The sequence below is a fragment of the Thalassophryne amazonica genome, chromosome 8 (assembly GCF_902500255.1).
Source record: "Thalassophryne amazonica chromosome 8, fThaAma1.1, whole genome shotgun sequence".
In the NCBI taxonomy this organism is placed as follows: Eukaryota; Metazoa; Chordata; class Actinopteri; order Batrachoidiformes; family Batrachoididae; genus Thalassophryne; species Thalassophryne amazonica.
The window spans coordinates 21,233,864-21,260,250 of record NC_047110.1 but is presented as its reverse complement, the minus strand read 5'-3'; the positions used below and the strand labels follow the sequence as shown (position 1 = coordinate 21,260,250).

Genomic DNA, 26,387 nt, shown 5'->3' with positions numbered 1-26,387 from the left:
TCATCGAGAGACAAGCCTACCACTCCTTCAGTTTCCGTGGGTGTCTTGGTGGCTTCCCTCACAGCTCTCCTTCATGTACAGCAGGTGTCAAACTGATTCCAGAAAGGGCCAAGAGGGTGCAGGTGTTGTGTGGGCTGCTGAAGAGGAGGTACTGCTGGCCCACCACCACCAGTCGGCGCCCTGCTTGGAGTGCGGGCTTCAAGCATCAGAGGGCGCCGAGACAGAGTGACAGCTGTCACTCATTTACACCAGCTGTCAACAATCACCGTCATCCCTATAAAAGCCGGATCATTACTCCACCTCCTCGCCGAGAAATCAACTACCGTCGAAGGTAACCTTCTCTGCTGATTATCGTTGTATCTAACATTGTTCTGTGTGCAGCCGTATTCCTGTGGATTGAGTCTGAAGCTGGATTGGCGGATAGTGGGAGTGCGACGTTCTTCGCCTCTTACTCCATCCAGGGAAGAGACTAACAGGAGCTGCACGGGTGAAATTGTGTCTGGAGGTGGAGGTTTTCCCTCCTGGAAGATCTGTAGAAAAAGGATTACTGGGTGTGTGGATACACACTCACCATAACTGTCTTTTCATCTTCTGCCAGCAGTACCAGGGTCTGCAACAGAAGACGGTGACCACCTGGGGACTCAGGACTTGGCGGCTCCGGTGTTCTTCAGGCCGTTGGTGGTGGAAGCTGTGTGGGTCCCAGCTCGCCGATCGCCAGAGGTCTCCTATCTTCGAGTCTGCCCGCACGTCACCTTGTGTACAATTGGCATTATCTTTGTCTGTATTCAGTTGTGCGTTTCACAACATTAAATTGTTACTCTTTGTCTTATCCATTGTCCGTTCATTTGCGCCCCCTGTTGCGGGTCCGTGTTACGACCTTCTCCCAACAGCAGGTTTTCTTTGTAACCACCAACTCCAGCAGGTGATTTCACTGATGAACTCTTCCCATCTGCTCAAAGTAATGTTCATCAGTGAAATCACCTGCTGAAGTTGGTGGTTACAAAGAAAACCTGCACCCTCTTGGCCCTTTCTGGAATCAGTTTGACATCTATGATGTACAGTCTAAAGCTACAACGGCTAATTGATTAATCAATGATTAATTGACTATTAAAATGAATCAACAATTTTGTAATCAATTAACAACTGAGTCAATTTTGCAAACGTATAAAAATTACTGAACTTCAGCTTCTTAAATGTGAATATTTTCTGGTTTATTTTACTGGCTACTTTTCTCCTGTCTGGCTTTAAACTGAATGTCTTTGGGCTGTGGAGAAAAACAAGACTTTTGACTGCGTCATTTTGGGCTCTGGACTGGAGGGCCGCATTGGGACTGGGTCCCGCGGGAACCAACACAAATCTTCCAGGAGCAGGTGGTCAGAACTTCGCTGGGGGGGAGGGAGCGGGTGGCTAAAAATAAACAATGCGGCAACAGAATCTACAAGATGACTCAGTCAACAAAGGAGAATAGTGTAAAGTATGCATGTTTACACACTACTTTCATCTTAAATAATTTAACAGAAGCAGTGGACAGAGAGTAACGCGTTTGTCTCTCTCTGTATAACAGCGCAGAGAGTAACTGTAAGGGCATGCAGTTACTCACTGCGTTGTGACACAGACAGACACAGACTTGCTGCGCTCCGCTGTGTCTCTCTCTCTGTCTGCTGCTCCTGTTAAATTACAACTGTCATGCGAAACTGTCTTAAACTGAAAACAACCAAATACTAACACTATTCCTGGTCAGTGCATCAAAAGACATACAGGCCAGGGATTCAACGAAACAAACAATCCCGTAAATGTCTTTATTAATAACTGTTTCTGTGAAGGCTCTCAGTTGTCCAGGTGGTTTCCATAGTCGAGAAGCTTGAATCTTCGACTACAAGCATCAAGACAGAAGTCAGACTACCAGAGCAAGAAATTAAGCTGAGGAAGCTTCTGTGATTAGAAGCGAAATGTCCTCGCGTTACGCAACTCAGTCCAGTCGAAGATTCAAGCTTCTCTACTTTATTAATAACCGAAATTATGTGTTTTCCTCCACGGGATGGGAGAATACACACAAGCAAAACATCTATATTACTGTGCACTCAGCCTTTCACGGGTGTTGGTGGGACTGGACACAACCATTGCAGGTGTGGGTGGGACTGCAACACAGAACGTTGTGGGTGGGAATGGTCAGAATTTCAGCGAGAGCAGGATGAAGAATATAGCATCGCACAGGGCTCTACTCTGGATAACATTGATACACATTTTTCACCATTATTTGACATTATATAGCCCCATGGACTAATAGAGAACATAATCGATTAATCAATTCTGAAAATAATCCTAAATTGTGGCCCTAGGACAATCACTGTTTTTAGGAAATAGTTACACCAAACAGCCTTTACCACAGAGCACCATACTGTTGGAATTTCAAAATGATTGATGTAAAATTAAGTGCAAGACAAATCACTGTTCATGTATCCATCTACTGACTCGTCTAAAGAAAAGTGGCTGTAAAAGTGTTGATTTTTGTAAAAAAAAAAAAAAAAAAAAAAGGTTGAATTTGTTTGTCCAATTACTTATGGTCAGTGGTGAGCACAGCTAACAAAAAAGTTAGCTTCAATAACCATTAATCAGATCATTCAATTCAATTCAATTTTATTTATATAGCGCCAAATCACAACAAACAGCTGCCCCAAGGCGCTTTATATTGTAAGGCAAAAGCCATACAATAATTACAGAAAAACCCCAACGGTCAAAACAACCCCCTGTGAGCAAGCACTTGGCAACAGTGGGAAGGAAAAACTCCCTTTTAACAGGAAGAAACCTCCAGCAGAACCAGGCTCAGGGAGGGGCAGTCTTCTGCTGGGACTGGTTGGGGCTGAGGGGAGAGAATCAGGAAAAAGCATGCTCTGGAAGAGAGCAGAGATCAATCACTAATGATTAAATGCAGAGTGGTGCATACAGAGCAAAAAGAGAAAGAAACACTCAGTGCATCATGGGAACCCCCCAGCAGTCTAAGTCTATAGCAGCATAACTAAGGGATGGTTCAGGGTCACCTGATCCAGCCCTAAGTATAAGCTTTAGCAAAAAGGAAAGTTTTAAGCCTAATCTTAAAAGTAGAGAGGGTGTCTGTCTCCCTGATCCGAACTGGGAGCTGGTTCCACAGGAGAGGAGCCTGAAAGCTGAAGGCTCTGCCTCCCATTCTACTCTTACAAACCCTAGGAACTACAAGTAAGCCTGCAGTCTGAGAGCGAAGCGCTCTATTGGGGTGATATGGTACTATGCGGTCCCTAAGATAAGATGGGACCTGATTATTCAAAACCTTATAAGTAAGAAGAATAATTTTAAATTCTATTCTAGAATTAACAGGAAGCCAATGAAGAGAGGCCAATATGGGTGAAATATGCTCTCTCCTTCTAGCCCCCGTCAGTACTCTAGCTGCAGCATTTTGAATTAACTGAAGGCTTTTCAGGGAACTTTTAGGACAACCTGATAGCTGAAAAGTTATCTTTTATGACGATAAAGTGATAAACTGCAAAAAAATGTATCTTTATTACAGATAACTGATAACTTTTAGTAATGATACGGACACAGCCACATCAGATTACACTGTCGGCTTCTGATAAACCAGTTTCACTTTAAGCGCCGCAAGGGCTGCTGGGTAAATTCAAAGATCACAAACACACAAGAATGCATGAAACATGAATGAATAAAAAAATAAAACCCCAAACACTGTCATCATTTTTCAAAAGCAGTAAAACACAGTATTTAGAAGTCATAGTTTATCTCGGTATTATATACACCATCATTTACGAGCTAAAAGCTGCCGCTTTTTTCCACACACTTTCAACCCTGTAGCTTAAACAACCGAAATACCTCCATTAATGCACTGATTGGCAGAGTAAAATACAAGTAGTAAATATAAATTCTTACCTGTTAGTTTCAATGGGATTCATCTGAAAAAATAATCGTCCTGAGATTATCCAAAACGGTGAAGAAACATTTGTACACAGGTGCGCCGTGAGAGCTCGTCTCTCCCACCGACTCTTGGCAATACCGCCAGCCACAAAGAAATAAAATGAAAATGTTAAAATTAGTCTGTTTTGTTTTTGTGTCAAGCAAACTTCTTCTTCTTCTTTCAGATCCAATGGCAGACGGTACCAGCTTAAGGTGCATTTACCGCCACCTACCGGGCTGGTGAGTGATCACTGAGATTTTACAAAACCTTAACTCCTGGCAGCCATAGTCATTTGTTTAGATGTGATAAAGTAATCCAGTGTCCTTTAGATTTTTAAATAATTCTTTTTGCATGATATGTGATGGGTTTTGCAGCAGATTTCCAAGGGATGGAAACACTGTAACGTCCAAAGTGAACTTGAACTACACTACCCACAATGCTCCCTGCGTCGACTGGCCAATCACGTTTTGCGGTTAATGATGATGTCATCAGCAAGCGACAGCCAGTCTGCCATAAATAAACACACAACAAACGGACTAAAATGTTTGATTTTAGGGTTTACAAACGTTTTTGACCTTTAAACTTTGCTCACTTCACCAGCAAAAAAAATGTTATCGGACTTAAAGTTATTGGAAATAAATTTATCGGAAGATAATTGGTCCGATGATGGTTTTAAAACTTATCTGAAAAGCTAATCCACTAGCAAAAACATTAGCTTTGATAATTATCTGCTATCGGATTAGCTGAACTGTGCCCACCACTGCTTATGGTCTATGAAAGACGGATTGTCTATAATAAAAAAAAGGTTGCAATTCCTTTATGGTGAATGTCGTATTTTTGTTCAACCCTCTGAATTAAAGATGAAAATCTACACAACAATCACATAATTTCATTTCCATTTCATTGTGGTTGTGTACAGAGACGTGTGTTTACAACAACTGTATCACTGTCCAAATACTTATAGATCTGGCTATAGATCTATAGATCTTTACTGTTTCTTGCATCTTGAAATTGTTTCACAAACATGTTAGGAAGTGGCTATTCCTATGTAGCGCAGCCTTGTTATGGTTATAATGAGGGTTAGGGCTTGTGGTTAACATAATTTAGGAATCTACGTATCAATAGCAAATAGGTGTACAAGTACCTAGCCTCATGATAACATGACCTACATGGATACAATACAATGATGATGAAGAAACTCTATACCAGTACACAGTAAATTTTGCTGAGTAAAATTTACTCTGTTGGGATAACATTTGATCCCACTCTAAATAGAGTAAAAAACACTCAATTTTAGAGTGAAAACAGATCTACCGGTGTCACCAACCGAACGGTCCTCCACTAAAAATTGGTCCACCCTGCCTCCACTGTGCATGCATCATTTCCTGTGGACGGACTGTCTTCACCCAAACCGATCAAATGGATTAATGGGATTATTAACCATCAGATGACAAGTAAAACCTCTTAAATAATTCTAAAGTCAGTTTTAAGCAGAAACTAGACCATATTAAGTAGGAATGAGGTAATATTTGGTGACACTTTGAAATGACGGCCACTCCATGAACGCAACAGCTAGCAGCCAGTGCACACTGATTGCTTCCTCCGTCTTTTATGATTAAATAACGCTGAATTTATGTTGAAATGATTGTTGTACAAAAGCTTCAGATATCTGTCGGTGAGATAGATGATGACTGGAGTGCAGTTTGAAGCAGAAACGAGGTGATAATCGGTGAACTGCGGCTGATGAGCAGTGAAGGCAGGGCGGACCGAATTTTATGGGGGACCGTTCGGTCAGTGACACCGTCTGGTTAATGCAAGTGGTTCTACTCCAATCAGAGTTGATTTTACACTATGTTGAGTTAATCTGCCCTGTTGTAGAGTATATTTAACTCTATTTAGACTGGGACCAAATGTTATCCCGGCAGAGTAAATTTTACTCTGCTAAATTTAATGTGTAGAAATTAACTATATGAATACGGCTACATGATCTGTATATATTACTGGATAGCTCATTGGCCCACACACTCCGTACAATCTGCTGAAGCAAAGTGGTGGCCATCTTGCCACTCCCAACTTATGCTGACCGCACATAGACAGCTTATTAGAACGTCAACAATTTCAAGTAATAATTGAGGTGATTCTCTCATTTACTTATTTTTGTTCTTTGGATAATGTAAGATTGATCCCTTCTAATCTATGTCTGCCATTAGCTATTTGATTCATTTTCTTTCTTTCTTTTATTACTTTAATCAAAGTTTATACAAGTTTTGTGGAATCATCAGCAAGCTTTTATATCTATATCTATCTATCTATCTATCTATCTATCTATCTATATATATATATATATATATATATATATATATATATGTGTGTGTGTGTATCGTATATGCGTGTATGTGTATTGGTATCATATCATGACCGTTAAAAGTGGATGGATAACAAAAGTCATGAGGAATAATACAGAAATAGTGGATTTTTTAAAAATAGTTGCACTAAAAGAATAAAACACCACTTAACTAGCTACAGGACAGTTAGTTTTCCATGCAATGACAACATTTATTACACACAGCTCTATGAGCTTCAGCCTAAAATAAGTAATAAAGCTTGTAGCAACAACGCATAAAGCTCCAAAACTACATATGCACAAGTAGACCTAATAAATGTCTTAAAATAGTTTGTCCAACACAAAACACAACATCTGGCTACACACGTTATGTTAATAAGCCACTTATTATTATTATTATTTTTGCCTACATGCTGGAATAAGGGAGACAACTCTTCAAATTATTGTTCATTACTTCCCATTTCAATCATACTCACAGGTGAAATGTTCCTTCACAGCCTTTTATCTGGCAATTTGTGCAGGTTATAGCTGTACATGAAGGTATTTTTAACAAAATTACAAAGAATAAAGTTCCGTTTGCATCATTAAAGATCAATAGCAAAGAGCATTCAGGAGCGGAACATCAGAGGGTCGGTCTGCTTAAAAAATATTGGCCAATGAGTGATCCAGTAATATATAGAGATCAGTACTATGTACGGATAGCCACTACAAACACCTTATCTGTAACTACACAACTTCTCCCAGAGACAATGAGATTACTGGTAGGGTGAGCACTTGATGACTTCAGTATGCTGGCAAGACGTTTATGTCCTGAATGTTTGAGTGAAAATATCCAAACTCGTGTTGCCGCGTCATGGAGAGTTAAGAGTTACGCGACCTTTCAAAAGTGGCTGAAATGTGGGTATCTCCTGAAGCTTGATGACATCTGGGTCGTTGTGGATGTTCCGCATGGACTGCGTCCCCAGGGCCACAACGACAATATCATCCATCTTTGCCTTCTGCTTTGCGGGGGACGGCACCACTGTAATGACATTTTATTAACATTAGCAGGCAACAAGAGCATTTTGTAATTTAAATTCACATTCAAACTTATATTTTTTCCCTCCTTTTGTTAAGTCTGTACAATACAAATATACAAATATATATATATATATATATATATATATATATATATATACAATATTTATTAATTTATATAGCGCCAAAGCATTTAAAAGCAGAATAAAATGAAATAAGATTAAAATACAATAAAAAATTTAACCATAAAAATTAAGTAAAGTAAAATAAATAAAACGCATAAAAAAAGACACATAAATAATTGAAAGCCCTATCACAGTTCCCAGGGTTCCAATAAATTCTGACTGGTGATGTTTATATTTTATAATAAATATAAACTGCGAAAATACGAATAGAAATGCAGCACTTATAAAGTAATATTATGTATAAATATATTGACTTACAGTGGTTATTATTTTTTTCCGATTTTTTAAAACGACGCCAAGTATAAAAATAATGTGCAATCACTGCAGATGAAAAAGCAGAAAGTCTGACCTGCTAAACTGTAATCTGAGTGTTTGTGTTCTGCGTCTCCACTCTGCTCGGCTCCCATCCTGCTAACTCAGGCTAGTTAGCAGCTGGTTAGCTGTCGTGACTGTTCCCAAACCGCTGTCAAATCGGGCCCACAGTGCATGGACACGTTTCAAAAACCTCGTCCGGGGAAGTGAAAGTCAGTAAAACGTTACTTAGCGCCCGACGTTCATTCCGGCAGAATAGATTTAGCTTTAGTCGAAACTCCAGTTTGATCAGGCACCGCTAACGGGATTACACACGTCTCCCTTAATCAACTGCGGACTGCAAATTTTAATTTATAAATATATATATCAAAGTATCTAACGTAAATGTCTTCATTTTAATGGCAGCAGGACTCGGCGGTTCGACTGACTTCAGTACGACCAAACACTTCCGTAAACATTGATCACATGCTCCTCCCACCGGGTTCCTGTGCCCAGAATGCCTTCATACTGAGAGTTGCGACAACCACAGCGCCAGAGTTTTGACTGACAGCCACACACGCACACGCCTCTGCCTTGAGGCGTGTGCGTGTGTGGCTGTGTGGCTGTCGGTTTGTTGGATGTATGGTTTTACTCTCCAAAACGTTTCAAAATGACGTTTTACTGTGCATATGGATGCAAAAATGGATCAGAAAATAGACATAAAATATAAATATCTCCTGCAGCTACAGAAAGGATAAAAATATGAGAAAATAAAGAAACGTTCAGATCACGTGCCTGTCAGGCAAGTTCCTGTTCAAGTTAAATAATGTGTAGAACCTGTCCTTGGACCGGTCATCCGACCCGCCCCACTCAGTGCTGTTCAACAGGCACAGCGTATTTAATCCATCCGAACCCTCTGAATACTACAACCCCTGGCAAAAATTATGGAATCACCGGCCTCGGAGGATGTTCATTCAGTTGTTTAATTTTGTAGAAAAAAAGCAGATCACAGACATGACACAAAACTAAAGTCATTTCAAATGGTAACTTTCAGGCTTTAAGAAACACTATAAGAAATCAAGAAATAAAATTGTGGCAGTCAGTAACGGTTACTTTTTTAGACCAAGCAGAGGTAAAAAAATATGGAATCACTCAATTCTGAGGAAAAAATTATGGAATCATGAAAAACAAAAGAACGCTCCAACACATGTTCTCTTCAGGCAGTCATCTTTATAAATCTCATTGGAACGGCACCAAACAAAAGTTCCAGCATCATCACCTTGCCCAATGCAGATGTGAGATTCATCACTGAATATGACTTTCATCCAGTCATCCACAGTCCACGATTGCTTTTCCTTAGCCCATTGTAACCTTGTTTTTTTCTGTTTAGGTGTTAATGATGCCTTTCGTTTAGCTTTTCTGTATGTAAATCCCATTTCCTTTAGGTGGTTTCTTACAGTTCGGTCACAGACGTTGACTCCAGTTTCCTCCCATTCGTTCCTCATTTGTTTTGTTGTGCATTTTTGATTTTTGAGACATATTGCTTCAAGTTTTCTGTCTTGACGCTTTGATGTCTTCCTTGGTCTATGTTTGCCTTTAACCTTTAACAACCTTCCCATGTTGTTTGTATTTGGTCCAGAGTTTAGACACAGCTGACTGTGAACAACCAACATCTTTTGCAACATTGTGTGATGATTTACTCTCTTTTAAGAGTTTGATAATCCTCTCCTTTGTTTCAATTGACATCTCTCATGTTGGAGCCATGATTCATGTCAGTCCACTTGGTGTAACAGCTCTCCAAGGTGTGATCACTCCTTTTTAGATGCAGACTAACGAGCAGATCTGATTTGATGCAGGTGTTAGTTTTAGGGATGAAAATTTACAGGGTGATTCCATAATTTATTCCTCAGAATTGAGTGAGTCCATATTTTTTCCCTCTGCTTGGTCTAAAAAAGTAACCGTTACTGACTGCCACAATTTTTTTTCTTAATTTCTTATAGTGTTTCTTAAAGCCAGAAAGTTGCCATTTGAAATGACTTTAGTTTTGTGTCATGTCTGTGATCTGCTTTTTTTCTACAAAATTAAACAACTGAATGAACATCCTCTGAGGCCGCTGATTCCATAATTTTTGCCAGGGGTTATAAACTGACTTTCACGCGTTTTTTCCCCCCTGCAAACATCATATATGTAGCCATGATTCAGGACAAATGCTTCCTCGTGTTTTAATATTCATAGTGGGATTAACAGGAACAGAATATTCTGATATAGACCATAGACAGGTATTTTGCAAACACTGTAACCCCCCCATATATATACAGTGTTGGGGAAAGTAACTTTGGAAAGTTACTTCATTAGTTAATTTATACAGTTATATTTTACAGTTACTTCATACAGTTAGTTCATTAGCAGCTGCGGACACCTTGTCGGCAGCTGCTGAATGTAATTAATAACGTTACTCATAATCTAATTTAGTTATTTTTAAGATTTAGTACTCAGCAAAGTAACTATTAGTTACTTTGCTGATTGCTCAATCTTACAAGTAACCAAGTTACATTACTCATTACCTTATTAGTTACATTACTTATTAGTTGCAAGTTTTCGGCAGATTCTAATAAAGTAATTGCATAAAGCTGCTAATGAAGTAACTGCATAAAGCAACTGTATAAAGCAACTAAAAAAGTAACTAAAAAAGTAACTTGTCAAAGTTACTTTTCACAACACTGTATATATATATATATATATATATATATATATATATATATATATATATATATATATATATATACATACACACACACAGTGAGGAAAATAAGTATTTGAACACCCTGCAATTTTGCAAGTTCTCCCACTTAGAAATCATGGAGGAGTCTGAAATTTTCATCTTAGGTGCATGTCCACTGTGAGAGACATAATCTAAAAAAAAAAATGTAGCCTTTGTTTGCAATTACAGAGGTCAGACGTTTCCTGTAGTTTCTCACCACGTTTGCACACACTGCAGCAGGGATTTTGGTCCATTCCTCCACACAGATCTTCTCTAGATCAGCCAGGTTACTGGGGTGTCACTGAGAAACATAGAGTTTGAGCTCCCTCCAAAGATTTTCTATTGGGTTTAGGTCTGGAGACTGGCTAGGCCACTCCAGAACTTTGATATGCTTCTTACGGAGCCACTCCTTGGTTATCCTGGCTGTGTGCTTCAGGTCATTGACATGTTGGAACACCCATCCACGACCCATCTTCAATGCTCTAACTAAGGGAAGGAGGTTGTTCCCCAAAATTTTGCAATACATGGCCCCGGTCATCCTCTCCTTAATACAGTGCAGTCGGCCTGTCCCATGTGCAGAAAAACACCCCCAAAGCATGATGCTTCCACCCCCATCCTTCACAGTAGGGACGGTGTTTTTGGGATGGTACTCAGCATTCTTCTTCCTCCAAACACGGCGAGTGGAATTAAGACCAAAAAGTTCTATTTTGGTCTCATCTGACCACATAACTTTCTCCCATGACTCCTCTGGATCATCCAAATTGGTCATGGGAAAACTTAAGACGGGCCTGGACGTGTGCTGATTTAAGCAGGGGAACCTTCTGTGCCATGCATGATTTTAACCCATGACGTCTTAGTGTATTACCCACAGTAACCTTGGAAACAGTGGTGCCAGCTCTCTTCAGGTCATTGACCAGCTCCTCCCGTGCAGTTCTGGGCTGATTCCTCACCTTTCTTAGAATCATTGATATGCCACGAGGTGGGATCTTTGCATGGAGCCCCAGTCCGAGGGAGATTGACCCCAACCTGGCCGCTGATTGAAAACTCAAGTGGCCCCTCTGAAATATCCTGTTATCTGCTGCACTATTGTTGCTGATCTCATGGTCCTGGTGGACACTGTTGCTTGCCTGACAGTAGAGGGCGCCAATGAACCAGCAGGTAGAGTCCTTCGTCCTGTTCCCAGAGTAGCTATATTGGGAGAGTGGCGACAACAAGCGACTTGGCCCATAGACGTTATAAAGAGTTGACGCCGCATTAGCTGCTGGGCCGCGGCCGCCATCTTGGACCGGTCATGGTAGTGATTCCATCATAGGGCACAGTGAAGGTTTGATTTTATATTCTTAATTTTTTTAATGTTTCTATAATAAAGCTGCGTTGTTCTTTGTTATTTTGTCTGTTTTGTAAAGTGTCTTTTAGCACTGTAAAGCACTGTATAAATATAATGCATTATTGTTAGTATTATAATAATGTGCTGAGAGCTGAGCTCTTGTGTATACAGTCGTCTTTTAGGGCTTTTAGCTGGAAAACTCACGAGCAAGCTTGTACTTGTGTAAATATGGTTTACTTCGTTAACTTCTCTTCTTTTGTAACTCTTCCTGGAGGATCCCAAGACATTTCCAAGACACGGGATGTTGGCAAAGGTTATTTTGTTTAATTCACTGATACTGTTCATAATGCAATTTAACACAACAATCAAGTATTTTATTTTGAAAAATTATGTAAAACATTGGACATCTTGTTTTCATTTTTCACTCAGCACCACAGGCAAAAGTTCCTTATTTTCATTGCTCATTAAATTCTTTTTTTTTTTTTTTTTTTCTTTTTTTTTTTTGCTGATTGGAAAAATGATCTGATCCATGGCTTAAAATTAGGTGCTACACCCATAATCATTATAAAAACACACACAAAACCAAAACAAACAGAAAGATAATAATAGTAAGCTAACACACATCTGCAACTTTGCTGATTTAATGAAAAGCAGAACTGCAACTCGTAACACTTCAAGTAAAAGCAACAAGTATAAAACCAATCAAAACATACACCAACATTCATTTTCCTGCAACAGGAAACATTCTTCAGCAGTAATAAGAACCTCAACAAGTTTAAACACAAACAGAGCCTTAAAGCTTTTCCTGACTTTGTTAATCAGAGCAGCACAGTTGTAACTACTACAGGACTGTTTTGACAGATTTAACCAAATCTTTTTTACTTTAAACTTCTTATAACGTACATATGGAAGAATTTAAATGTGCAGACTGAAACACACAACTGGCAGAAACAAATCAAAGATACCAGCAAAGGTCTAAAAAGTCAGAGCACTCGGCACACGTGCACTGTGTGCACTGAAAACACTGAGAACCACTGAAGTGACATTTACAGAACAGAAACAAAGACAGGATTCACACACTTGGTTCCAAGGCAGCAGAGTCTTGTCTGCTGTCCTCTGTCGATTTCCCAGCATCCTCTTCAGCAAGCGGGAAGGGACGCAGGTCCACAGTCAGGACATGGCTGAAGATGCAGTCATCAAACTGCAAGGAACAAAACAACACACTAGAGAATAAAAGTGCCATGAAATGAAAAAAAAAAAACCCATCTAACTTGGTTTGATGTGTTTTTTTAATGTTTCTTACCTCTGAGTAGACTCCCAGAAGAGCGTCGGCTCTGGAAAAAAACTCCTCCTTCAAGGAGATGACGATGATCTGCATGTTCTCTCGAGACTCCTCTCTGATGAAACTGGTCACCTGGAGAAAAAAAACATCATGCATAAACACCAAGCGATCAGCTTCGGTGGTCTCAGGCGAGGACCCCAAAGAACAAGTTGCAGTTCCCTGACTGGAACCTTGGGGTTGGCTCCAAACACAGAGGTTATATATGAGAACTAGAGTCCGCACTCCCAATGCTGCACACTAAACGTGAATGTCCCTTCCTGGACAGCAACATGACACCTCCTAACCAGGCAAAATATTGAGCAAGTGCCCGGATATTAATGCATTTTCAATGCGGCCACGCGAGTGAACACACTCAGAACAACGCTCGCAAAATACGTCTTAAAATTCCATTCTGACCTGGATATTGAGCCAGAAAAATTAATTTACATTAAATTATGTAAGAAAAGTATTAGACTTACTCTGACACCCACACATTCTGAAATATTAGTGTTGGCGTGGGTCATTATAATTTGCAAGCAGCAGCTTGGTTATTTAAGGCACAAAATTAAAAAAAATCGTCAGTCTTATCGAACAATTTTAATCACTAATGACAAGTATTTTAACTAGACATCAGTCTAGCAGGGGAAAATATCAACTAGACATAAGAGTTAATGGTCCGTGTCCTCAGACGTCACAGGCATGACAGGTAACATACACCTGTTTATCGACCAAATGTCACAGACAAAGTGACAAGAATAACCAAAACCACTTACTTATGGAAGGAAACGTCTCCCGTCTCCCTTCTTCCTCCATTTCCGCCATATTCCACCTGTTTATTGACAAGACTAATTGAGCATCTGTGCGCCCTACCCACTGAGTTTCCTGGATCCAAAATGGCGACCAGGCCTCCTTGCTGGGACACGACTCAGTGCGACTGCAGACTCTAGTAGTCATTATTAACTTCTGTGGCTCCAAAAGTGAGAAGAGTCCCATTGAAGTCCATGTTAAAATGTCCAACTTTAGAGTAGAAATAGATAATGTTTAATGGTACGAAAAACAAAACAAAGCAAAAAAAAAAAAAACAAAGCAAAAAAACAAAACAAAACAAAAAAAACAGTTTTGGTCTCATAGATAGTTTTCCTGTTTATGGCAACTGTACAGCAGGGGGGATTTTTTTTCCTAACCTCTTAAGCCTGGTTCACACGGCAGGATTATAAAATTGTCTGTAGGTTCCCAAAACCTGAGAGACCACACATGTGGAGATAGATCTAACAGGTTTGGTCGTACAGTGTGTGGTGTGCAGCCACATGATAAGGGCAACACACCACACACGAACAGATTTCACACACAAACATTCCCAGGTCAGATAGGAAATCTCGCAAAATCTCTCAAGATTAAAGATGACTTCAGAGTAAACAAACGGAGATAGTTTGTGAACTATTTAAAACAGAGGAAAAAAATGATACAAAAAGGCATTCTTTAAAAGGAGTGGAGACAGCGTGACCACCGGACTTCTGGTAAGCCATAACAGCAGTTTTGATTTTAGATTTCGCTCTGTGCGTCCATCACCTCACTTTCTGAATGGCTACACGTTACATTCAGCAGTCTGCATGCTCGTTTGTGGTTGGAGGACACCAAATGCTGCAATATCGAGCCAAGCCAATCCAACATGTTGAGTATCCCCGATTTATGATCTGAGCGCTCCTGACGTCCTTCCAAGCAGATCAGAGCGCTCTTAACACTCCACACACGGCAGGAATATCTGATAAGATTATCTTTAGCGTCATCAAGATTGTCAGGGCGTCCTTAAGATTGTCAGAAGGGGAAGATCGGGTCCGATATCGGCCTAATTATCTTGTCGTGTGAACCAGGCGTTAGGGTTAGGGTTCTAACTTCTGTTTTCTCTCCTGACACACAACTGTTCATTTTCACATGACAGTAAGCAAGACTGCTGTTGTAAAGATTCTCACCTTGCCAATGTTACTGTTGTCCAAAGCTGCATCCACCTCATCTAGGATTAAGAAGGGAGCACGGCGGAAGCTGAAAGAAACACACAAAAATACACGAAAAACAGATTTGAAGGAAGACAATGGCCCTGATCATGAATTAAACAAAAGATTCTGTATGAAATGATTAAATTAAGGACAAGGATTAGTTTCAGTACAAAAGCGTCAAATGGAATTCAAGGACAGGAAACAACACACATTTTAAGATGACGGTTTAATGGAACAAGGGCAATAAACACTTAAGGTTCTCGAATTAACGTAAAAATTGTGTTCACATACACAGTTTAAAATCTCAGAAACATACAAATAAACGTTTGAAAGTTTATTTATTGGGGCAGTGCTGGTCTAGTGGTTAAGCGTTGGGCTTCAGACCAGCGGATCCTCGGTTCAAACCCCCAGCCAGACTGTAAAGTCAGCAAGGGCCCTTGGGCAAGGTCCTTAATCACCAAGATGCTCTTGGTGTGTAGTGAGCACACTGCATGGCAACACCCTGACATTGGTGTGTGAATGCCTCTGTGGGAATGGGTGAAAGTGAGGCATTATTTTAAAGCACTTTGAGCTTCTGATGCACATGGAAAAGTGCAGTCCATTATAAATGCAGTCCATTTACCATTTAAAGTATCATATTATGTTCTTGAAGCGTAAAACATTTATTTTGTAAGGAGGTTGCACGTACAGTGAATCTGGAAAGTATTCACAGTGCTTTGCTTTTTCCATATGTTATGTTACAGTCTTATTCCAAAATGGATGAAAATTTTTTTTCCTCAAAGTTCTACACAAATTACCCCATAATGACAATGTGAAATAAGTTGTTTTGTTTTTGTTTGTTTTATTTCTGCAAAGTCGCCATCTTGGTTATCGTCTAACAGTCAGGCATAAAATAGAAATCGATGTGTATGATCAATGTTTTTAAGAGAGTTTCATGATAAATCTGCATTTCCCATGCTATTACTGTGCTGGTACATTTATTCAAACTCCGTTACACATTTGTACAGCCAATATTTGTCAAAACAAATACAGAAGACAATCATTGATTTTGATAAAGATTTTGATCAGACTTGATATGTAACAGCCTTGAATGAATCTGTTGGTCCCAGTCCAGATGTTGGACTGGAGTTATGAATTTTGTTTATATTATTCCGACCACTGAAGTCATTATCTTTATGAAGACAGAAAATAATACCATCAGTTTATCAAACAGAAACACAAACACACTAAGTCTGCCACGACACGAGATACTAGTCTGATCCTTAACTGATTTCACTATGAAGTTAAGTTAAAGATGGGAAATAATCAGGGATAAAAAATAAGAGCTTTGCATGCTTGCATCATATTAAAGATTTTAATATTAAACACTGCTCTTAACTTTTTATAATTCCCCACATCATTAATATTACATATAATACTCATGAAATCACTCCACATTCCTTTGTCAGCTTGTTGCTGCACCCGAACGCTGCACAAAACGGCATTTTCAGATCACTTTAACCCAAGTTTAAGTCAGTCGATTTCCACCATCGATTTCTATTTAATCTAATGCCCGATGACGCGTAATAAGGCTAAGCAAGATGGCGGCTGCCTGGTAACAGCTCACAGGCTGCATCTGCCATCTAGTGGATTAAATAGAAATCGATGGCCAATTCTGTGCTTGTGTGTGTGGATGAGACCGTGTGTGAGTGCGAGCGTGCGTGGGTCCGCCGTTCCTCCTTTCGTCCTTATCTGCATGTGCAATTCCCAGTGTGCCCTTCCTGCGTTTTATGTGTCGTCCTTGTCTCTGGTCTGGCCTTTGTGTTTCTGTTCATTGTTGTCTCCCAGGATGTGCGTGTGTGTCTGTGGAAGAGTAGAAGTGTGTGTGCAGTGTGTGTGTGGAGGAGTGGGGGTGTGTGTGAGAGCGGTGCGTGGACATCTCTGTCTTCCTGGAGTCTGTCCACACACTGTCTCCTGCCTCCCAGTGACCACAGAGGATATCTTTCTCTTCAGTCTGTTCATACACTGTGTTCGGTCTCCTAGTGACCAGAGGGGACATCTGTCTCCCTGCAGTCTGTCCACACATCGCTGTGTCTTTGGCCCGTCCTTTGTCCCCAAGACTTTGTGGTTTTAGTTCTTTGTTACTTATCATTCCCAGTGTTTTGAATACCTGCCTCTCTGTGATTTTCGTTTTTTATTGTGTACTATGTGTTTCAGTGTGTAAATGTCTTTTGGTTTCTTTGGTAACACTATGTTAGGGTTTGTCTGATTATCACGTTGTGGCAGCATTTGTTCTACTAAGGTGTATTTGTGGTTAGGTGTCTAGCTCATGGTTTATGTTCTGTCAACTGTGTATGTTTGCCGCCCTCTTGTGTTCAGTTTGTTTTGGCACGTCTCAGTCGGTCCTGATTAGAGCCTCTGCAGGTCATTACGTAATATTCTTTAGTCACGCCCATTTTTCTTTCCTTTGCCGGTTGTTTGGTTCACTTCCCTGTGTTCGCACTTGCTCCCTGTTCCGGTTGTTATCCGTCCGCTCCGGTAATCACATTGTTGGAAGTACACCTGTCACTGTCAGTTTTTTGACAGTCACATTTTGCTCCCACCATCTGATCATTCTTCAGGATTTTTGTTCTGTTGGAAATTTTCGTCCATTTACATTTTTTAATTTCCATTTAATTAGCTTATAAATCAAATCAAATCAATTTTATTTATATAGCACCAAATCACAACAAACAGCTGCCCCAAGGCGCTTTATATTGTAAGGCAAGGCCATACAATAATGACGGAAAAGCCCCAACGGTTAAAACGACCCCCTGTGAGCAAGCACTTGGCGACAGTGGGAAGGAAAAACTCCCTTTTAACAGGAAGAAACTTCCAACAGAACCAGGCTCAGGGAGGGGCAGTCTTCTGCTGGGACTGGTTGGGGCTGAGGGAGAGAACCAGGAAAAAGACATGCTGTGGAAGAGAGCAGAGATCAATCACTAATGATTAAATGCAGAGTGGTGCATACAGAGCAAAAAGAGAAAGAAACACTCAGTGCATCATGGGAACCCCCTAGCAGTCTAAGTCTATAGCAGCATAACTAAGGGATGGTTCAGGGTCACCTGATCCAGCCCTAACTATAAGCTTTAGCAAAAGGAAAGTTTTAAGCCTAATCTTAAAAGTAGAGAGGGTGTCTGTCTCCCTGATCTGAATTGGGAGCTGGTTCCAGAGGAGAGGAGCCTGAAAGCTGAAGGCTCTGCCTCCCATTCTACTCTTACAAACCCTAGGAACTACAAGTAAGCCTGCAGTCTGAGAGCGAAGAGCTCTATTGGGGTGATATGGTACTATGAGGTCCCTAAGATAAGATGGGACCTGATTATTCAAAACCTTATAAGTAAGACGAAGAATTTTAAATTCTATTCTACAATTAACAGGAAGCCAATGAAGAGAGGCCAATATGGGTGAGATATGCTCTCTCCTTCTAGTCCCTGTCAGTACTCTAGCTGCAGCATTTTGAATTAACTGAAGGCTTTTCAGGGAACTTTTAGGACAACCTGATAATAATGAATTACAACAGTCCAGCCTAGAGGAAATAAATGCATGAATTAGTTTTTCAGCATCACTCTGAGACAAGACCTTTCTAATTTTAGAGATATTGCGCAAATGCAAAAAAGCAGTCCTACATATTTGTTTAATATGCGCACTGAATGACATATCCTGATCAAAAATGACTCCAAGATTTCTCACAGTATTACTAGAGGTCAGGGTAATGCCATCCAGAGTAAGGATCTGGTTAGACACCATGTTTCTAAGATTTGTGGGGCCAAGTACAATAACTTCAGTTTTATCTGAGTTTAAAAGCAGGAAATTAGAGGTCATCCATGTCTTTATGTCTGTAAGACAATCCTGCAGTTTAGCTAATTGATGTGTGTCCTCTGGCTTCATGGATAGATAAAGCTGGGTATCATCTGCGTAACAATGAAAATTTAAGCAATGCTGTCTAATAATACTGCCTAAGGGAAACATGTATAAAGTGAATAAAATTGATCCTAGCACAGAACATTGTGGAACTCCATAATTAACCTTAGCCTGTGAAGAAGATTCCCCATTTACATGAACAAATTGTAATCTATTAGATAAATATGATTCAAACCACCGCAGCGCAGTGCCTTTAATACCTATGGCATGCTCTAATCTCTGTAATAAAATTTTATGGTCAACAGTATCAAAAGCAGCTCTGAGGTCTAACAGAACAAGCACAGAGATGAGTCCACTGTCTGAGGCCATAAGAAGATCATTTGTAACCTTCACTAATGCTGTTTCTGTACTATGATGGATTCTAAAACCTGACTGAAACTCTTCAAATAGACCATTCCTCTGCAGATGATCAGTTATCTAAGATAGCTGGGTCAAGTGATGGCTTTTTAAGTAATGGTTTAATTACTGCCACCTTAAAAGCCTGTGGTACATAGCCAACTAATAAAGATAGATTGATCATATTTAAGATCGAAGCATTAATTAATGGTAGGGCTTCCTTGAGCAGCCTGGTAGGAATGGGGTCTAATAGACATGTTGATGGTTTGGAGGAAGTAACTAATGAAAATAACTCAGACAGAACAATCGGAGAGAAAGAGTCTAACCAAATACCGGCATCACTGAAAGCAGCCAAAGATAACGATATGTCTTTGGGATAGTTATGAGTAATTTTTTCTCTAATAGTTAGAATTGTATTAGCAAAGAAAGTCATGAAGTCATTACTAGTTAAAGTTAAAGGAATACTCGGCTCAATAGAGCTCTGACTCTTTGTCAGCCTGGCTACAGTGCTGAAAAGAAACTTGGGGTTGTTCTTATTTATAATGCGCCAAATCACAGCAAAGCCGTCTCAAGGCACCTTAAATTAAACAATTCAACATAAAATTTAAATAATTAATTAAAAATGAATAAAAAATTTCAAATATGTGATTAAAAACAGAAGTAAAAGAATAAAACAGATAGCAAAAAAATCAAAACTATTCATAAGAAAGACAATAAAAGTAGGTTTTCAGTCCTGACTTAAAAATGTCCACGGACTCTGCCTCACGGTAGCAGGAAGACTGTTACACAGGGTGGGTGCACGATTCGTCACACTGTTGTTCTTGCCACTTGTTTGTCACCTGTCACGTTTGGGATATTAAACACTTTGTTTTTGAACCCAAACCTTCTGTGTTTTGGCTACCTGCATCATGGGGTCCAACCTTCTCTTTAGTGGTACTAAACCACACCAAGCTAACAGCTAACATTATCAGAACATTACCCTATGGTTCTCACAAGGTCAAGAATGTCACTGTTTTTTATCATTGTGAGAACATTCTCAGAATGTTTGAATTGATCATTAAAAGAATTTTTCTGAAGTAAATCAAATGGGAAAAGGAACTTAAGTTAAAAGCATCGTCTGTGTGCTTCTTTTTAATTTTATAAAATCCAGATGATCCTCCCACATCCAAAGACATGCGGATTAGGTGGATTGGGATCTTTAAATTGTCCGTAGGTGTGTGTGTGTGGGTTTGTCTGTGTTTGTTTATCTGTTTGTGGCCCTGCGACAGACTGGCGTCCTGTCCTGGGTGTACCCCGCCTCGCGCTCTATGGCTGCTGGGATAGGCTCCAGCCCCCTGCCTGCGATTTGCAAGTTCTCCCACTTACAAATCATGGAGGGGTCTGAAATTTTCATCTTAGGTGCATGTCCACTGTGAGAGACATAATCTAAAAAAAATAAAAAATCCGGAAATCACAATGTATGATTTTTTTAATAATTTATTTGTATGTTACTGCTGCAAATAAGTATTTGAACACTTTTAAAAATCAATTTTAATATTTGGAATAGCCTTTGTTTGCAATTACAGAAGTCAAATGTTTCCTGTAGTTTTTCACCAGGTTTGCACACACTTCAGCAGGGATTTTGGTCCACTCCTCCATACAGATCTTGTCTAGATCTTTTAGGTTTGGAGTTTCAGCTCCCTCCAAAGATTTTCTATTGAGTTCAGGTCTGGAGACTGGCCAGGCCACTCCAGGACCTTGAAATGCTTCTTACAGAACCCCTCCTTAGTTGCCCTGGCTGTGTGTTTGGGGTCATTGTCATGCTGGAAGACCCAGCCATGACCCATCTTCAATGCTCTTCCTGAGGGATGGAGGTTGTTTGCCAAAATCTCACAATACATGACCCCATCTATCCTCCCTTCAATACGGTGCAGTCGTCCTGTCCCCTTTGCAGAAGAGCACCCCAGAAGAGACCTTCTCCCATGCCTCCTCTAGATCATCCAGATGGTCACTGGTGAACTTCAAAGGGGCCTGGATAAGTGCTGGCTTGAGCAGGGAGACTTTGCTGCCCTGCAGGATTTTAAACCATGACAGCATCACGTGTTACTAATGTAATCTTTGTGACTGTGGTCCAAGCTCTCTTTAGGTCATTGACCAGGTCCTCCTGTGTAGTTCTGAGCTTTCTCAGAATCATCCTTACCCCACAAAGTGAGATCTTGCATGGAATCCCAGACCGAGGGAGATCGATAGTCATCTTGTGTTTCTTCCACTTTCTAATAAATAATCATAACAATTGTTGTCTTCTACCAAGCTGCTTGCCTGCTGTCCTGTAGTCCATCCCAGCCTTGTGCAGGTCTACAGTTTTGTCCCTGCTGTCCTTAGACAGCTCTTTGGTCTTGGCTATGGTGGACAGGTTGGAGTGTGATTGACTGAGTGTGTGAACAGGTGTCAGGTAACAAGTTCAAACAGGTGCAATTAATACAGGTAAAGAGTGCAGAATAAGAGGGCTTCTTAAAGAAAAATTAACAGGTCTGTGTGAGCCAGAATTTTTGCTGATTGGCAGGTGTTCAAATACTTATTTGCGGCAGTAACATACAAATAAATTATTAAAAAAATCATACATTGTGATTTCCGCATTTTTTTTTTTTTTTTTTTTTTAGGTTATGTCTCTCACAGTGGACATGCACCTAAGATGAAAATTTCAGACCCCTCCATGATTTGTAAGTGGGATAACTTGCAAAATCGCAGGGTGTTCAAATACTTATTTTCCTCACTGTATATACTAGGCTCGGGTTAATCTGTTTTAGACATAAGCCAAATGCCAATCATTTTAATCAAAACAATTGCTCAACATTTGTTTTTGTAATGCTGATGTCTTATAAATATAATAGTTAATGGGCTAAAGTTTGTCCAGCAGAACCATAAGAGGTGGACTCGCCAAACTAAGTGGAAATACTTGGTTAAAAGACAAACTCATTTGAAGTCCTTCATGCAGACTTTGTTTTGCAATCAAATGTATAACAAAATTACACACAAAAGGTAGGTAACAGTAAATGTAAATATCAATGAAACAAAATTGAGGTAGTGGTGTATTTCATTGTTTTTACATTGCAATTTTACAAACGTAAAATGAATGTATTCAGACAGGAAGGCAAACTGGGTTATACAGGACAGTCAGGTGCTTAACAGTTGAGAACATAAAGTAGCTGAAGGAAGGGATTAAACAAACAGAGATGGACAACACATATACAGGGCTGGAAATTTGAATCTGCCTGGTTATACCCACAGCCGCCTATTTTGGGGGTAATTTTCAGTTCAACTTTTAAAAAAATGGTACCAGTTTGTTCTCCATGTCATGGGGATTCAGAATATATATAGTTTTAAGGGCTATATATTATAATTTAAGAGTTTATCCCAGACAGACAGAAAGACAGACAGAAGTGGCAGCATGAAAAGCACATGGTACAACACTGTATGGTCTTACATAAATGGTAACAGGCTCGAAGGGTTGGACGCAAATGCAAAACGCAGAAGTACAGCTCAGTGGTGAAACAACGTTTACTGGAAGAACAGGCTGGGGTCGGTACACAGATAGGCAGTCCAAACAAAGCAACAGGATAAAAACATCAGGCAAAGAGCGTGGTCGAAATACAAGCAGGTAGTCATCAAAAACCGATGAGTCAAACTAAGCAATACTGAGTTGGTAAGAAGGCACAAGGTGCATCGAACTGGCAAAGGACAGAGTCAAACCATGCAGCTTATAAAGCACCCACGTGATAAACTGCAACTCAGAACAGGTGTGTTGTGAAACTCCCAGCACTGGGGCGTGGCCACACAGAAGGAGACACCCACCACCAAGAACCAAGAGAAGAAGGCAAGAAACAACAGGACAGAGTAAACCCAAGCAGAAAGTTATAAAAAGAGACAGACAGGACACAAAAACACCCCACAACCCAGGAGCCTGACAAATATTTTGGGGGTAATTTTCTGTTCAACCTTTAGAAAAATGGTACCACTTTGTTCCTAATGTCATGAGGATTCAGAATATATATAGTTTTTAGGGCTACATATTATAGTTTGGGAGTTTATCGCACATAGTACAACAATGTATGGTCTTACATAAATGGCTATTTTGGGGGTAATTTTCAGTTCAACTTTTAAAAAAATGGTACCAGTTTGTTTCCCATGTCATGAGGATTCAGAATATATATAGTTGTTAGGGCTACATATTATAGTTTGGGAGTTTATCCCGGACAGACAGACAGACAGACGTAGCCCTTTATGTACATATACATACACACACCCACATATATATATATATACGAGGTCTGTTAGAAAAGTATCCGACCTTTTATTTTTTCAAAAACCATATGGATTTGAATCACGTGTGATTGCATCAGCCAAGCTTGAACCTTCGTGCGCATGCGTGAGTTTTTTCCACGCCTGTCGGTTGTGTCATTCGCCTGTGAGCAGGCTTTGTGTGAGCAGTGGTCCACCCCTCTCGTCGGATTTTTATTGCGAATAAATGTCTGAACGATTTGGAGCTTTGCTGCATCAAATTTTTCCAGAAACTGTGAGAGACCTCCAGGTGGACACCATTCGGAAAATTCAGATGGCTTTTCAGGGACGATTTTATGGGGATTACACAGATTAAGGAGTGCTCCAGCCGGTTTAAAGACCGCCCACAGGTTCAAGCTTGGCTGATGCAATCACACGTGATTCAAATCCATATGGTTTTTGAAAAAAATAAAAAGGTCAGATACTTTTCTAACAGACCTCGTATATATATATATATATATATATATATATATATATATATATATATATATATATATATATGCCTCCTCCTGCCCGGATCGTTGACAGTCATCCTGACTCGACGGTCAGCAAGATCTTGGATGTTTGTTGGCAGGTCGGGGCTTCAGATATCTGGTGGACTGCGAGGGCTATAGGCCTGAAGAGTGCTCCTGGGTCAAGCGGATCCTCATATTGGACCCTCCCTCCTCTAGAACGTCTACCGGGAGCATCCTGATTGGCCCGGTAGGTTGCCTGGGGGCTCCCATTGAGGGGGGGGGGTACTGTTGTGTGTCATCCTGGTACCGGCTCCTCTGCTCCCTCTCTCACTCTCTTTCCAAGTGGCATTCCTTGTGGAGTTGATGAGCACACCTGCCTGCAATCAATCTGTCTCCATATAAACCCCGGATCAACAGCTCATTAGCGCCACAAACTCGAGTGTTCACAACCTGGTAACCTGGCCTCTCTATTTCTGCATAGAGCCTTTCTGTCTGCATTCCATTGTAGTGTTTTTTCACTTGCTGTTTTGCAAACTGCTTTTTTGCTGTGTTCTGATGCCTTGCATTTTTACAGCCATTTGTTCAGTTTGGTTACTGAGTGACTGTGAGTTGTTGTGCGCAGGTGTTCACACACCTTCACTCATACTGTCTCTCCTCCTCCACAGCGACACCACCCTCCGTCAGCCCCAGAGGGAGCAACTTGGACCTCGGACTACCACCACCTCATCTCTCCCTGGATCTTCACCTGCACACCTGGTCTCATCAGGTTGCGGCCTCCTGTTTCCACCGCAACTCAGGCTGGGTCTCCACTCTCCAGACATCCTTATCAGTGTACACTATTTCTGCAACATTGAACCTTGTGCTCATTCCTGTACAATAAATCTGGTTTCATTCATCTGTTCAGCCTCACTGCTTTGGAGTCCTATTCTGGTTTTTGGGTCACAACCATAACAGAGTATTAGTCATGCAGACAGCACTGGAGTTTGTGTGTCCAATTACCTGTGGATGGCGAACAACAAGGCCAAGGCAGCAATGACCTTTTCTCCACCAGACAGATTGTCCATGGTCATGAAGCGTTTCCCTGGTGCCACACAGTTATAGTTGATACCTCCTAAGTATGGTTCATCTGGATTCTCTGCACTCAGAACGGCCTGTATGGGGCACAACCACCACATATGGGTGACTCTTTAACTACGGGCACTATTTGCCTTGTAAATGTAATTTCCACCACAACATTGCCTTACAATATAAAGCGCCTTGGGGCAACTGTTTGTTGTAATTTGGCGCTATATACATGTGCTCTGATGTCACTGTTTATCTCCATAGAAACTACCCAAACAATCTTTCATACAAACTGTTTAAAGGAACATTACAGTGTTGTGGTGGAAATTACGCCAATAGTGTGGGACAACAACATTTTGTTTAAAAAAAATCACAACAGTTGTATGACACTGAATACCCCAATTATGTTTTGATTATTTTACTGATATTTTATTCAGAGATATTTTAAAACATTAGAAAAAACGTTTCTTTACCATTCATTTTTAACATTGAAGATCAAAAGTCTGGGTGTGGGACAAGCACAAAACAGCAATATTTGCATATAATGATGCTGAAAAAAGGTGAAAAAGTCATCATAGGCTACTAGAACAAATTTCTTAACACACTTTCATTGTAAAGATAACTATAAAAGTGTGAAATTTCCCCTTTTTTCTGTTTTTCATACAATATGATCAAAGGACATCATAAGTGCCTGTAGTCTAAGAATCACCCATATACAATTATATGAAAGTTATTTTGTATAGCATCTTGTCATTTTTTTTACAGTGCATCCGAAAAGTAGTCACAGCCCTTCCCTTTTCCACATTTTGTTGTTACAGCCTTATTCCAAAATGGAGTAAATTTATTTTTCCCCTCAAAATTCTCTTTACAACACCCCATAATGACAACATGAAAAACTTTTTTTATGATTTTAGCAAATTTATATATATAAAAAAAATCAGAAATCACATGTACATAAGTATTCACACTCTTTTTCTCAATACTTTATTAACGCACCTTTGGCAGCAATTATAGCTTCACATCTTCTATGAAGCTACAAGCTTGGTGCACCTATCTTTGGACAGTTTTGTCCATTCCTCTTTGTTGCACCTCTCAAGC

At 40.1% G+C, this 26,387-nt stretch overlaps 2 protein-coding genes across 2 annotated transcripts in view; both read right to left on the bottom strand.

Annotated features, from left to right (window-relative positions):
- Positions 1–8,235, bottom strand: part of borcs5 (BLOC-1 related complex subunit 5) — a 29,059-nt gene extending 20,824 nt beyond the window's left edge. The window contains exons 1-2 of the mRNA XM_034175842.1: positions 7,836–8,235; positions 7,162–7,305 (exon numbers count right to left, since the gene is read on the bottom strand). Coding sequence (XP_034031733.1) covers positions 7,162–7,305; positions 7,836–7,893 — 202 coding nt within the window. The 5' untranslated portion in view covers positions 7,894–8,235. The remainder of the gene's footprint in view (positions 1–7,161; positions 7,306–7,835) is intronic.
- Positions 8,236–12,337: 4,102 nt separating this feature from the next.
- The window catches only part of smc1b (structural maintenance of chromosomes 1B), a 164,029-nt gene continuing 149,979 nt past the window's right edge, over positions 12,338–26,387 (bottom strand). The window contains exons 22-25 of the mRNA XM_034175841.1: positions 25,227–25,378; positions 15,157–15,226; positions 13,169–13,279; positions 12,338–13,066 (exon numbers count right to left, since the gene is read on the bottom strand). Coding sequence (XP_034031732.1) covers positions 12,938–13,066; positions 13,169–13,279; positions 15,157–15,226; positions 25,227–25,378 — 462 coding nt within the window. The 3' untranslated portion in view covers positions 12,338–12,937. The remainder of the gene's footprint in view (positions 13,067–13,168; positions 13,280–15,156; positions 15,227–25,226; positions 25,379–26,387) is intronic.